The 15,624-nt window shown below is 36.3% G+C and overlaps 1 protein-coding gene across 1 annotated transcript in view; it reads right to left on the bottom strand.

Annotated features, from left to right (window-relative positions):
* Positions 1 to 315: 315 nt before the first annotated feature.
* Positions 316 to 15,624, bottom strand: part of LOC308337877 (uncharacterized protein) — a gene marked incomplete at its 3' end in the record, with an annotated part of 66,472 nt that continues 51,163 nt past the window's right edge. The window contains exons 28-32 of the mRNA XM_080831423.1: positions 9,420 to 9,587; positions 7,498 to 7,531; positions 7,010 to 7,151; positions 1,550 to 1,763; positions 316 to 343 (exon numbers count right to left, since the gene is read on the bottom strand). Coding sequence (XP_080687549.1) covers positions 316 to 343; positions 1,550 to 1,763; positions 7,010 to 7,151; positions 7,498 to 7,531; positions 9,420 to 9,587 — 586 coding nt within the window. The remainder of the gene's footprint in view (positions 344 to 1,549; positions 1,764 to 7,009; positions 7,152 to 7,497; positions 7,532 to 9,419; positions 9,588 to 15,624) is intronic.

Here is a 15,624-nt window from a genome sequence, read left to right as displayed (position 1 = left end):
TTTTTCCTTTCTAGGGCTCATGTTTTTAATTTCTCACTTCAATCTCTTCCAAAAGATATATATAGTTGAAAAGAAGCAATGAAAAAGCATTGTGCTGCTTAGTACTAAGTTTTAGTCAGTAATAACTGTGGGAGACATTGTAGGGAAAGGAATTTTGAAATTATTCAAGAAAGAATGGAAAATTATTGTTTTTTCTACATAGTCCTAATTACTCCTCCATTAGAAGAGATAATTTAGTTACTATTTAAAAAAGAGAAGTTGCTGTTTATAAAAAAGTTATAATTCACTACAAGTAAATTGCTACTTCATGAAACATCACAGGTACAGCCGTGTAAGACAGTATCTGCAGATGCATTTACACAACATACACCTGCAGATTACTGTGATCCAGGACCAGGCTAGGGAGTCGAATATTTGTTGCCCTATAATTTTTATGTTTCTTCTTCTGCAATACTCTCAATTTACCTTATTGATTATTATTCATTTCATGTTTTTAAAGATTTTATTTATTTATTTGATAGAGAGAGCACAAAAAGGTGGAGTAGCAGGCAGAGGGAGAAGGAAAAGCAGGCTCCCCGCTGAGCAAGAAACCCAATGGGGGACTCAATCCCAGCACCCTGGGATCATGACCTGAGTCAAAGGCAGACACGTAACCAACTGAGCCATCCAGGTACCCCTTATCAGTTTTTTTTTTTTTATTAACATATAATGTATTATTTGTTTCCCCTACTATCCATTTAATAAATCATTTAAAAACCCCTTTTATAACAACACAGGATCTATATTAAGTAAACAATAAAGAGTAATATGTGCTTGCAGCATAGGCTTTTGAATTAATTTCATCAACATATAAGAGAGATGCTGAAAAAACATAGCAGTAGTCCTTTTCCATTTTACTTTTTAGTCACACTAAAATTAGTTTTAAAAAAACTAATTTTAAAAATGTTTTCTGTCTCGAGAAAAATGGCCATTTTATACCCTGTTGATGGGTCCAATTTAAAAATAGGATCAAAGAACATTTTTAAAAATTTTTATACTTTAAGTAAACAATAGTACATTGAAGAATTTATTCCAAGTAACCAGAAATGTATAAACAGATTTATATAAAAAAACATTGCTTACAGCATTAATTAAAGTATAGAAAAATGGGGGTAAAAAACCCAAAATTCAATTTGTTAAATAATGAGGTTTCCACATGGTGGATTTCTATATGGTCATTAAAATTATATTTGGAATATTCATTAAATTATTAAAAGCTGTTAAGAACTTGCTGTATTATTTCAAAGAATCTCATACTTCACAATACTAAAGAAGTTTTCTTCCCTATAAAATCCCAGAAGGTAAGTTAACAATTTTAAAACTTCTACATATCTGTAGTATAAAAGTAAATAATTCTAGGGGTGCCTGGCTGGCTCAACTGGTAGAGCATGTGACTCTTGATCTCATGGCTGTGAGTTCAAGCCCCACATATATTGGGCGTGGAGCCTATCATAAAAAAAAAAAAAAAAGTAAATAGTTCAAGTATTTCCTTAAAACCAAGATATCATACCTCAAACAGTAGAGTTCTTGCTCCCATTCCACTTTTTGAAGCTCTAACTTTGATATCATTTCTTTTGTTTCTAATAGCTCCTTTTGTAGTTCATTAGCCTTATTTTCCATTTTTTTATTTTCTCTTTTAAGTTGTTCACAGTGATATTTTTTAAGATCTATTAATCTTTCATATGAAAGAACTGCCTCCTGGATTTTCAATAAACTGACAGGATCTACATCAGAGAAAAAACAAAAACAAATAAAATATATAGGGCACCTGGGTGGCTCAGCTGGTTAAGCATCTAACTCTTGGTTTCAGCTCAGGTCAGACATAATCCCAGAGTCGTTGGATCGAGCCCTGCATCGGGCTCCACTCAGCATGGAGTCTGCTTGAGATTCTTTCCACCCTTCCTCCCTACCCCTCTGTTCTTTCCCACACCCCTAGTCATGCTCACTCTCAAATAAATTTAAATATTAAAAAAGAAAAAGAATAAAATATATGAGTACTTTTGCATATAAAGGACTGTATGCTTTCACATTCATTCATTCATACATTAAACAAATATATATTGAAGGATTTCAATATGAAATATATTACTGGGATGCCTGGGTGTCTCAGTTGGTTAAGCATCTGCCTTCAGCTCAGGTCATGATCTCAGGGTCCTGGGATCAAACTCTCCATTGGGCTCGCTACTCAGTGGGGAGTCTGCTTCTCTCCCTGCCCCTGCCCCTCCCCCCGCTTATGCACTCTGTCTCTCAAATAAATAAAATTTTTTAAAAAGCAAAAGATATTACACTAAGCTCTGCAGATCTCTGGCTTGTATTTAGCTTAAAGTCTAGGGAAGGAGAAAACAATTAGGAATTCAGAGAGTTCCTATAATAAAAGAGTTCTAGGATCACATAACATAACTTGATCTACGGTAGGAAGGGAAGATTTCCCTGAGGAAGAGATAACTATTCTGAGAAATGAAGGAGGAGCAGGAAACACGTGAGCAAAGGAGGAAGGAGAGCATTAAAGACAGTCTACAGCATGTGCCAAAGTTCTATTGCAATCTGCTTCTGGCCAAGATGGAGTAACAGGTACTGATTTATCTTCCTACCTGAAAAAAGCCAAACAAAAACAGGTAAAATACACTTTAAAATCACTTTCAAGAAAAAGGAATTCAGGCAATGAAGGACAATGATCCCTGAAAACACAAGAAGTTAGCCTAACACATACTGGAGCTCACTGCCTTGGCACAATTTCCAGGCCATGACACAGGTGAAAAAACTGAGATAGACTCCACCAGACTCCCTGAGTTGAGGTGATGAAACTGAGTCCGGTGAAACCAAGACAGATGAGATCAGCGGTCAAAGCACTGGCGAGGAGAAAGCAGAAAAAAGAACGAACCCCGGAGAACAGAAGAGTAATAACCAATGCATGCACGTAAGGAAATCTCCTGTGACCAGGGGAAAGATCCATCTGGAAAGAGCAGAGGAAACCCTGCCTGGTGCTCACACGGCACCAGGGGCAGTATCTATCCCCATTAGCCATGCTGGAAAAACTCATAACCCGCAGCACAATGAATAGCGTAAGTAGGTCGTGCCTCAGCAGTGGGGAATTATGAGCTCTAGGCTGAACACTACTCTGGATTCACCTAACAATTCATAAGAGCAGGACGGGAAAGGATCAAACTGTTTGTCACTAACTTAGCTAGAACTCCAAAGAAAGCATAAAAAGGTAAGTGGAGGCATAGAAGCTATTTTTTAAAAACTAAATAGCACTTACAGAGATGTAAATTATATCACACATGAAAAACACACTGGATTTTCCAATAAACACATATGAGACAGCTCAAAATAAAAGACTGAAGTTTGACATCTGAAAACTGTGAGAAGCTAATATACAATTTCCCAAAGAGGCAGAGGAAAGGAACTAGAAAAAAATATTCGAAGAAAAAATGAGGGGGGCACCTGAGTGGATTCGTCAGTGGGCGTCTGCCTTCAGCTCAGGTCATGATCTCATGATCTCATGATCTCAGGGTCCTAGGATCAAGCCCAGTGTTGGACTCCCCAATTAGAGGGGAATCTGCTTCTCCCTCTCCTGCCCCTCCCCCCTGGCTTGTGCTTGCACTCTCTCTCTCTCTCTCTCTCTCTCCTTCTCTCTCTCAAATAAATGAATAAAATCTTTAAAAAAAGAAAAGAAAAAATGGCCAAAACCTTTCTAAACTTAATGAAAACTCTAAACCCACAGATCCAGAAGGATCTGGCTAGGAGTGAAGAAAAGAAAGTAAACCTTTATAATTTTCTTAAACGACATATGATGTGTTATAACATTACTAGATGGAGGACTATGATGCTTACGTCATATAATTTAGGCCCTAATCACCAAAATAGCAAAACTAAAGAGTTACAGCTAGTAAGCGAAATACATACATACACATAAACACATAAATAAAACTAAATCATAAAAATTACTTGCTTAATCCAAAAGAAATCAGAAAAAGAAGAGAATGGAATGAAGATCGGAAAGGACAAATTGAAGTCAAACAACATGATGACAGATTCAAATCAACTACATCAATAATCACAGTAAATGAAAATGGTCTAAAAGTCTCAATGAAAAGGCAGACTGTCAAAATGGATAAAAAAGGAAGACCCAGCTATCTGCCACCTATAAAAAAAAAAATGCACTTTAAATGTAAAAACTACAAATGTGTTAAGAGGCCAGAAATATGATAGACCACACTAACACTTGGCAAAAGAAGGCTGAGCCTGAGCGGTTACATTAATACCAGACAAAATAGATTTCAAAGCAAAAACATTAGCAGCAATAAATAAGTTCATTTAATAATGATAAAAGGGTCAACTAAAGGAAGCATAATAAACCTAAATGTTTATGCATCTATTAATAGGTTCAAAATACATAAAGTAAAAATTGACAGAACTTCAGAGAAACAAGCAAATTCACAATTATAGTCTGAGAGTTCAGTAGGCAGAAAATCAGCAAGGACATCGTAGACTTGAACACTACCGTTCTTCTCAAGCATCCGTGGAACACTTACCAAAAGAGACTATATTCTGGGTCATAAAATAAATTCTAATAAAAGGAGTAAGTCAAAAGAACTGAAGTCATAAGAGTGTGTTTTGTGACCACAAAGAAATCAAATTAGAAATCAAGAATAAAAATATCTCTGGAGAATACTCAAATATTTGCAAACTAATTAACGCACATCTAAATAAACCCTGGGTCAGAGCGCCTGGGTGGCTCAGTTGGTTAAGTGTCTGCCTTCGGCTCAGGTCATGATCTCAGGGTCCTGGGATCAAGCCCCACACTGGGCTCCCTGCTTAGAGGGGAGTCTGCTCTAAGACTCGCTCGCTCTCGCTCTCTCTCTCTCACTCTCTATCTCTCTCTCTCAAATAGATAAAATCTTTAAATAACCCCTGGGTCAAAGAAGTAAGGAAAAAAGAAATTAGAAAATATTCTGAACTGAATGGGAATGAACATATAACACCTAAGAATTTCTGGAATCCTGCAGTAGCAGCACTCACATGAACATTTATAGCACTGAATGTATATACTAAAAAAGAAGAAAAGTCTCAAACTGATGACCTTTGGCTCCACCTGAAGAAATTAGTAAAATAGTAGTTAAAAAAAGTTTGATAAACTTTGGTTATGTAGAAAAATCTGACAGAATTTTTTAAAAAGCTACTAAAACTAATAAGTAAACTTACCAAGTTCAAGAATGAACCTGGATCCATACCCTGTATCATAAATAAAAAAGAACTCAAAATGGGAGTGCCTGCATGGCTCAGTCAGTTAAGTGGCTGCCTTTGGCTCAGGTCATGATCTCGGGTCCTGGGACTGAGTCCTGTGTCCAGATCTCTGCTCAGCAGGGAGCCTGCTTCTCCCTCTCCCTCAGCCTGCCATTCCCCCTGCTCATGCTCTCCCTCTCTGTCAAATAAATAAATAAACAAATAAAATCTTTAAAAAAAAAGTAGATCTCATGGATCACAGATCTAAATGTAAGACCTAAAACTATAAAACTTTGTTATTCAACTGCGAAACTTCTAAAAGAAAGCGTGAGAGAAAACCTCTGACCTTGTGCTAGGCAAAGATTTCTCAGATAGGAACACCAAAAGCCAAAATCCATAAAAGAACAAAGGTATAAACTGGACTTCATCAAAAAGAAAAACTGCTCTTCAAAAGATACTGCTGAGAGAATGAAAAGTCACAGACTGGGAGAAAATCTTTGCAAAAAAAAATACAGGTGATAAAGGAACTATATCTAGAATATACAAAGAATTCTCTAAACTCAACAGGTAAGAAAACCTAATTTTTTAAAAGGTTTTATTTATTTGTTTGACAGAGATCACAAGTAGGCAGAGAGGCAGGCAGAGAGACAGGAGGAAGCAGGTTCCCCGCTGAGCAGAGAGCCCGATATCGGGGCTCGATCCCAGGACCCTGGTATCATGACCTGAGCCGAAGGCAGAGGCTTTAACCCACTGAGCCACCCAGGTACCCCAAGAAAACCTAATTTTTAAAATGACAAAGGATTTGGACAGTTCAAAGAAGATATACAGATGGCAAATAAGCCCACGAAGATATGCTCAACATTATAAGTTATTAGGGAAATGTATATTAAAACCATAATGATACATATACTACAGACCCATCGGAACATCTAAGACTTAAAAAACTGACAATACTAAGTGTTCATGAATATATAGGGAGAAATCAGAACTCTTACACATTGCTAGTGGGAATTGGAAATGGTGCAACTACTTTAGAAAACCATTCGGCAGTTTCATAATGAGGGAATACAAAGAGACACGAGACTTAAGGGTTATTACCTGCCTGAATTACAGTTAAGGTTTCATATGCATATACATATGTCAAAACTATCAAATTATACACTTCATAATGTGCAGTTGCCCTAACTTAAGCTGTTGAGGGGAAAAAACCTCTATTATAAGAAAAAATATCTAAAACAGTGGCTGAGACACGGACAGAAGAATATGAAACAATCCAAGATGAAGCTGAGAACTGTGGTTTTTCACCCCAGAACGATGAGACGTAATAACTAAGCTTTAAGCAAGGGGGTCACGTGATGAAATATAAATTTTTAAAAATATATGGTAACTATGGTTGCAGTGTAGACCAAGATTCTGGGAAGTGGAATGCCAGGGAAAACAGTCCTGGGTCGTTTCAGTTTTCTAGGACAAATGTAGTGGTAACCTGACCTGACCTTGGGTGAAGGCACACAAGAGGAGAGTTAACACACATCAGGTGTGCCATTGCCATGACGAAAAACATAGTGGAAATTACAGCTCTTTGGCTAAGAGTATTCAACATTTCTCTATTTTCATATAAAACGTATTTCTGAGATGAGTAGCTCTATAACACATCAGTGTTGTATGGTACAGCACTAGACAAGAAGTGCACATATTACTATAGTAATGTACATACAAAGGCTTCATATTTACACAAGGGTCTTACCTTTACAATCCATGCGATGTTGTTCAATTAGCGACATGCAAGTCATATGATTAGAGCAAGGCATGTGGAAACCCTCCGAAATTGTTTCAGATGACAGAGTTAAGTCATCAAAGTCATCCATAGAATCAATTTGCTTTTTGACCTACAAATAAATAATACTACTTCAAAATGTCCCCTAAATGTTGATAAAATATACTAAGTGTAGAGAGATGATAAATACCCGTATCTTTTTACAAGAGTAAAAAAAAGGTACTTTCAAAAGGACTGATTTTTATCAAAATGACCTTTATCAATAACTAGTGTTTCTGAACAACTTTTTCAACGTATATGTCTGTACAACAAAGGCAGATTTTCTCTTTTTTCACTATGCCTTTCCTAAAGTAATTTTTTATCGTGGAATAATATTTCTGATAAACATTATTTATCAAAATAACGTAATAAAATAAAAATTTAAAAATAAATGAAAAAAATTATATGTATATATTTACCTTTTCCTTGTCACTAGATGTTTCCTTTGCAGATCTAAAAAAAAATCAATTCTTTTCAGGCAAATATTAAATACTTAACATACAAAGAATATCTAAATCATATCTAAACTATATTATTAATAATGTTAACAAAGCATTAAATTTAGATCAAACTGACAAAAAGCAAAGGAAAATCATAACGTTACTTGCATTATTTGACATGAAGAAACATACCACATTTTTTGTCATCATTTTCAATAAAAACAAGCTTTTACTGGTTCTAAAAACGATTTGGAAAGTGCAAGTTAAGTTCTTATATGAAAGAAACCCTTTTTTAATAATCATGATATTAGTGTTTTGAGGATCTACTGTGTAAATACTATGCATTATTATGAAAACTTCACATGTTTTAAGGGTATTTTAAGCCTCACAACAATCTTATAAACGTAGGTAATTATATTGGGTATTTTACACAGGAAGAAAATGAGGCACAGAAAAAAGTAACTTCCCAAAGCTGGTACAGGTGGTCAGGAGTAGACCCAGAATTCAAATCCAGGAAATGTGCCTTCAAAACACGTGTTTTACAGTATATGGTGAAAGTAATATTTAAGTGTTTTTAAGTAATCTGATAGCAAATGAATCTATGTGTATTCCATTTTTAGCTATAATTGTAAATAATAATTCATGAATCTTAACCATTTTTTTAAATAAAAAACTTCATATGTAGGCAATATTGAAAATCTACTTTCAAACAACTCAAGATTTGCTTCTTCTAAATAAGTTGATCAATGGGCATTCATTTATTCATTCAACTGTTTATTCACAAACAGACACTTATTGAGTACACTATGTAGGTGTCAATGACACTGTTGGTACAGGAATCTTCAGCTTTGTAATTTAGAACTTTATAAACCAAAAGTAATAATCTATGATAGATTGATAGTTTTTTTTTTCAATTATAAATAAAATCTTTCCCCTTCCCCCAGAATCTAAACAAATATTAAGTAAATATAACCAGATAATTCAAAGTCCCTAATAAAACCATAGCTATTCATGATACTGTCAAAGGCACTGAATATCTGAAATTATCAAGGAATGGGGATGCCTGGGTGGCCCAGTGGGTTAAAGCCTCTGCCTTCAGCTCAGGTCATGACCCCAGGGTCCAGGATCAAGCCCCACAACGGGCTCTCTGCTCAGCAGGGAGCCTGCTTCCCTTCGTCTCTCTCTCTGCCTGCCTCTCTGCCTACTTGTGATCTCTGTTTGTCAAATAAATAAATAAAATCTAAAAAAATTATCAAGGAATGATTAGTTCTACTCAGAATGGCCTAAGGTTTGTATATTTACTATTATATGTATAGTTTTAAGTGAATGAATGATAGTATCTGCATATTCAATTATATGAGAATACTCCACGGTGGAACCAATTCTGAATAAACAATTTCTTGACACAAAACTACATGAATAGGAGTACTAAGGACAATTACTATATCATCTTTAAAAGAATGTAATACAATCAATAAGCTTTCTAACATTTGGAAATGTGAAAAAAATTAAATAAAATAGCCATGCCTATCTCCATTGGATCATTTCCGGGAGCATACAAAGGTATTCTAAAAGCTCCCATCTTAAAATTAAAAAATAAAGAAAATTCTTTTGAACTCCACATTCTTTTTCATATCATCCATTTCTCTATTACCTTTCCCTGTAAAAATTCTTTAAGGAGTTCTTTATACTTATTCATTACAGTCCAGCTTCCATGGTGACTGTTGAAACTGCTCCTTGTCAAAGTCACTTGTCCTCATCTTAACCTTTCAAGCAGTGTGTCTGATATACTTGAGTATTTCTTGTCTTCACTTGTACCTACGCTACAGCATTTCATTTCCATAAAAAGTAATCACTGTTAAAATTCCTTCAGAAGGAAATAAAGAATTTGTAGATTTTACCTTCCTTCATCCTGATCCATTCCACTTGAAGTGTTGTCATCATTCATTTGTAGAGGATGAGAAGTTAGAGAAGGGGCTTTCTCAAACCTTGATGTAATCACAGATTCTTTTGATGTTTGTTTTTCTTTATCCCCTTTCCTTACTTCTTTTATATCCAAAGCAGGAGCACTATTTTAAAAAAATCCATTTAAAACATCCATTAAAAAGCTAATGTTTTCGGGAGCCTGGGTGGCTCAGTTGGTTAAGCCACTTCCTTTGGCTCAGTGGTCTTCTCCCTTCTCATGCTCTTTCTTACTCTCTATCCCTCTCTCTCAAATAAATACTCGACCATTCTCTTATACCATACACAAAGATAAACTCGAAATGGATAAAAGACCTCAATGTGAGGCAGGAATCTATCAAAATCCTAGAGGAGAACATAGGCAGTAACCTCTTCGACATCGGCCACAGCAACTTCTTTCAAGACATGTCTCCAAAGGCAAAGGAATCAAAAGTGAAAATGAACTTTTTGGGACTTCCTCAAGATAAAAAGCTTCTGCACAGCAAAGGAAACAGTCAACGAAACAAAGAGACAACCCATGGAATGGGAGAAGATATTCGCAAATGACACTACAGACAAAAGGCTGATATCCAAGATCTATAAAGAACTCCTCAAACTTAACACACACAAAACAGAAAATCACATCAAAAAATGGGCAGAGACATGAACAGACACTTCTCCAAAGAAGACATACAAATGGCTAATGGACACATGAAAAAATGTTCATCTTCGGTAGCCATCAGGGAGATTCAAACCAAAACCACATTGAGATACCACCTTATACCAGTTAGAATGGCCAAAATCAACAAGACAGTAAACAATAAGTGTTGGAGAAGATGTGGAGAAAGGGGAACTCTCTTACACTGTTGGTGGGAATGCAAGTTGGTGCAGCCACTTTGGAGAACAGTGTGGAGATTCCTCAAGAAATTAAAAATAGAGCTTCCCTCTGACCCTGCAATTGCACTACTGGGTATTTACCACAAAGATACAGATGTAGTGAAAAGAAGGGCCATCTGTACCCCAATGTTCATAGCAGCAACGGCCACAATCCCCAAACTGTGGAAAGAGCCAAGATGCCCTTCAACAGACGAATGAATAAAGAAGATATGGTCCATATATACAACGGAATATTATGCCTCCATCAGAAAGGGTGAATACCCAACTTTTGTATCAACATGGACGGGACTGGAGGAGATTATGCTGAGTGAAATAAGTCAAGCAGAGAGAGTCAATTATCATATGGTTTCACTTACTTGTGGAGCAAGTAATAACATGGAGCACATTGGGAGATGGAGAGGAAAAGTGAGTTGGAGGAAATCGGAGGGGGAGACAAACCACGAGAGTGGTGGACTCTGAGAAACAAACTGAGGGTTTTGGAGGGGTGGGGGTGGGGGGTTGGTTGAGCCTGGTGGTGGGTATTAAGGAGGGCACATATTGCATGGAGCACTGGGTGTGGTCCATAAACAATGAATATTGGAGCACTGGGAAAAAATTAAATTTAATTTAAAAAAATCTTTTAAAAAATTTTTTTAAAGATTTAAAAAGCCAATGTTTTCTAATAATTTCACTGGTCAAGAATTTAAAAAAAAACAATTTTTTGTAAAATGCGGCTACCCATTTCAATTCATTTATTAGTTCACAGAACAGTTATGAAGTCCAACCATATATAAGCAAATACACATCCCTTGCTTCAAAGACTGATCAATATACAACTACAATACAATGTCTTTGTGGTGACAAAGCAGCTGTGGACCTCTTTGTAGGAGCTGTGGAACCAAGCACCATAAACCAAGGGACCTAGGAAAACTCTTGCCTACCCATGCATCAGATAACAGGCACACTCACTACAGTCCCAGCTATGGACCCAGCAATAGCCCATAGACTGGCTCCAGCCCCTTCCTCTCAACCACATCTGGGAGCCCCTGGAAAACACTTAGATAATCACCCATTGACAAAAGAGCTTTTTTAGAAAAACTAGATTTCCTACAGTAAAGTTCCAGCACACCACCAGAGCAAAAACAAAACAAAACAAAACAAAATCAGGTTTGGATACACTGGAAAGGTAGTCATTAAAGACTACTTCAAATGCAAAGACAGCAATGTAAAACTTCAAAGAATATAAAAAGTCAAGGAAATATGATACCACAAAATGATCACAATAATCTTCCAGTAATTGATTTCAAACACATGAAGATCAGTAGTTTATCCAAAAAAGAATTCAAAATAGCAGTTTTAAGTAAACTCAGTGAGCTACAAGAAAACACAAAAAGCCAATTCAGGGGTGCCTGGGTGGCTCAGTCTGTTAAGCACCTGACCTTTGATTTTGTTTCATGATCGCAAGGTCATGAGATCCAGCCCAGCATCAGCCTTATGCTCAGTGTGGAGTCTGCATGTGGCTCCCCCTCTGCTACTTGCCCGGCTCACACACATGCTCTCTCTAAAATAAATAAATAAACAAATAAAATCTTAAAAAACAAAACAAAACAAAAAAAACAGTTCAATAAAATGAGAAAAATACTAGATGAACAAAATGAGAAGTTTAATAAAGAGTTGGAAGGGCACCTGAGTGGCTCAATGGGCTGAGCCTCTGCCTTCAGCTCAGGTCATGATCTCAGGGTCCTGGGATTGAGCCCCACATCGGGCTGTCTGCTCAGTAGGGAGCCTGCTTCCCCCTCTCTTCAGCCTGCCATTCTGCCTACTTGTGATCCCTCTCTCTGTGTCAAATAAATAAAAGCTTAAAAAAAAATGCTGAGAGAAAAGAACTGCCAACCAAGAATACTTTATTGAGCAAAATTATCCTATAGAAATCAATCAAATCAAATCAGTAAGCTTGATACACATTAACAGAATGGGAAAAAAATTACATGATCATCTCAATATGTGCAGAAAAAGCATTTGACAAAATTCAACATCTTTTCATGATAAACACTCTCAATAAAGTGGGTACCAAAGTATCATACCTGAACATAACTAAGACCACATATGAAAAACCCACAGCTAACATCATACTCAGTGGCAAAACACTGAAAGTTTTTCCTCTAAGTTCAAGAATAAGACAAAGGCGCCCACCTTACCACTCGTATTAAACATCAGACTAGATAAAGAAATGAAAGGCATCCAGATCAGAAAAGAAGAAATCAAACTGTCTTTGTCTGCAGAGGATATGATCTTACATATAGAAAATCCTGAAGACACCACCAAAAAGCTGTTAGAACTAGCAAAGATGAAGGATACAATATCCACATATACAAATCCGTTACATTTCTATACATTAACCAAAAAAATCTGAAAAAGAAATTTAAAAATACCATTCACAAAAGCATCAAAAAGAACAAAATACTTAGGAATAAGCTTAACCAAGGAGGTGAAAGATATGTACACTAAAATCTATGAGACTTTGATAAAAGAAATATCAGACACACAAATAGGAAGATATCTCATTATTCATGGATTAGAGAAATCAACATTAAATGTCCACGTGACTCAAAGCCATCTGTAGATTCAATGCAATCCCTGTCAAAATTCCAGTGACATTTTTCAGAGAAATAGGAAAAAGAATACTTAAATTTATATAGAACAAAAAACACCCCAAATAAGCAAATCAGTCCAGGAAAGAACAAAGCTGGAAGCATCACACTTCCTGTTTTCGAACTGTTACAAAGGTACAATAATCAAAATAGGATGACCATTCATAAAAAAAAAAAAACACAAAACGCAAAGAAACAGAATCAAGAACCGGACAATAAACCCATGGATATAGTCAACTAAAATTTGATAAGGGAGCTGAGCACACTCAAGGAAGAAAAGATAATCTCTTCAATAAATGATCCTGAGAAAACTGGATATTCACATGCAGAGAATGAAACCGGACCCCTAACTTACACCACTCACAAAAATTAACCCAAACTGGATTAAAGACTTAAATATATAACCTTAAACCATAAAACTCCTACAAGAAAACGGGGGAAAGCTCCCTGACATTGATGTTGGCAATGATTTTGGATGTGACATCAAAAGTACAAGCAACAAAAGCAGAATCGGTGGAACAAGCAATGTTTCTGCACGGCAAAAGAAACGAGCAACACTCTAGTTCCATTTACGTTGAATATATAGGGGAAGGAAAGGAAAAAATAAGATAAAAACAGAGATGGAAGCAAACCATAAGGGACTCTTAACTAGAGGAAACAAACAGGGTTGCTGGAGGGGAGGTGACGGGAAGATGGTCTAACTGTGCAGTGGGCATTAGGGAGGGCACTTGTGATGAGCACTGGGTGTTACATGCAGGTGATGAATCACTAAAGTCTACCCCTGAAACTAGTAATACAATATATGTTAACTAAGTTGAATTTATCTAAAAAACAAAGCAGAAACAAGTAACATAATGAAAAAGCAACCTACAGAATGGATGAAAATATGTGCAAACCACACTATCTGAAAAAAGGTTAATATGTAAAGTATATAAGAAATTCATAAAATTCAACAGCAAAAAACCAAATACAATTAAAAACTGGGCAAGGCATCTTAATAGACAGCTCTCCTCAGAAGATATTCAAATGGCCAACAGGACCAAAAAATGGGCTCGACATCACTATTCATCAGGGAAATGCAGATCAAAACCATAATGATATATCTATCACCTCACACCTAATAAAATGGCTTACAACAAAAAGGGAAGAGATACCACTGGCAAAGATGTACAGAAAAGGGAATCCTTACACACTGCCACAGGACTGTAAACTGGTACAGCCACTATGCAAAACAGTGTGGAGGTTCCTCAAGAAACTAAAAATAGAACTATCAGAATATCCAGTAATCCTATTTCTGGGAACATTCTGACAGAAATGAATCAGTATCTCAAAGAGGTACCTGCGCCTCTATGTTTACTGCAGCATTATTTACAACAGCCAAGACATGGAAACAACCTACATGCCCATCAGGGGATCCACGGATTTAAAAATGTGGTGTATATATATATAGGAGAAGGGAGTTGAGGGAAATTGGAAGGGGAGGTGAACCATGAGAGACTATGGACTCTGAAAAACAACCTGAGGGTTTTAAAGGGGCGGGGGGTGGTGTGAGGTTGGGGGAACCAGGTGGTGGGTATTAGGGAGGGCACAGATTGCATGGAGCACTGAGTGTGGTGAAAAAACAATGAATACTGTTACGCTGAAAATAAATAATAAATTTAATTTTAAAAATGTGGTATATATTTACCATGGAATATTTTTAGCCACAAAAAAAAAGAGGGAAACCCTGCCATCTGTGACAGCATGAATGAACCTTGAGGGAATTAAGCTAAGTGAAGGAAGTCATCCAAAAAGACAAATACTCTATAATCTTACACATGGAATCTTGAAAAAAACACATTTATAGACTTGTGGTTGCCAGGGGTAGGAGGCTGAGGGAAATGGATAGATATTGGCTAAAGGGTACAAACTTCCCATTACAAGATTAGTAAGATCTGAGGGTCTAATGTACAGAATGGTGATTACAGTTAATAATACTGTTACATATTTGAAAGTTACTAAAAGAGTTGCTAAAAAAGAAATGATAATTATGCGAGGTGATAGAGTTATTAACACTATTATCATTTGACAATATAAAAGAGTATTAAAGTAATACAGGTATACCTTACACCTACACAGTTATCTGTCAATTATACCTCAAAAAATCTGGACAAAATTCAACAATACTCACATGTCAAAAATAGCAATAATCTGATTAATTTTGTTTGAAAATAAAATTATTTGAGGGTGCCTGGATGGCTCAGTTGGATAAGGTCTGCCTTCAGCTCAGGTCATGATCTCCAGGTCCTGGGATCGAACCCCAAATCAGGCTCCCCGCTGAGCTTCGCCCTCTCCCTTTGCCCCTCCCTCCTGCTCATACTCTCTCTCACACAAATAATTTCTTCTTAATTTTCTTAAAGAAAATGATTTGGTAACTTTTATATACTTTTACCTTACTATTTAATCCTAACATAAAAAGCTAGATTTACTAATACAAAATTATAATTACTTTTTCATGGACTAAATGCATGCAAGAGAATATTATTAGCATATAGCTACCTAAACTCACAAAAAGACTAAATTTCCCACAAGAGATGATTAATTTAGGAATTGAACATGAGCCCCTCAGAGCACTGAAAACAAAAACAAAGCTAGCAAT

This window comes from Martes martes, assembly GCF_963455335.1.
Source record: "Martes martes genome assembly, contig: scaffold_57, whole genome shotgun sequence".
NCBI classification, from domain to species: domain Eukaryota; kingdom Metazoa; phylum Chordata; class Mammalia; order Carnivora; family Mustelidae; genus Martes; species Martes martes.
The sequence above is the reverse complement of the archived record's forward strand: the minus strand, read 5'-3'. Positions and strand labels throughout refer to the sequence as shown.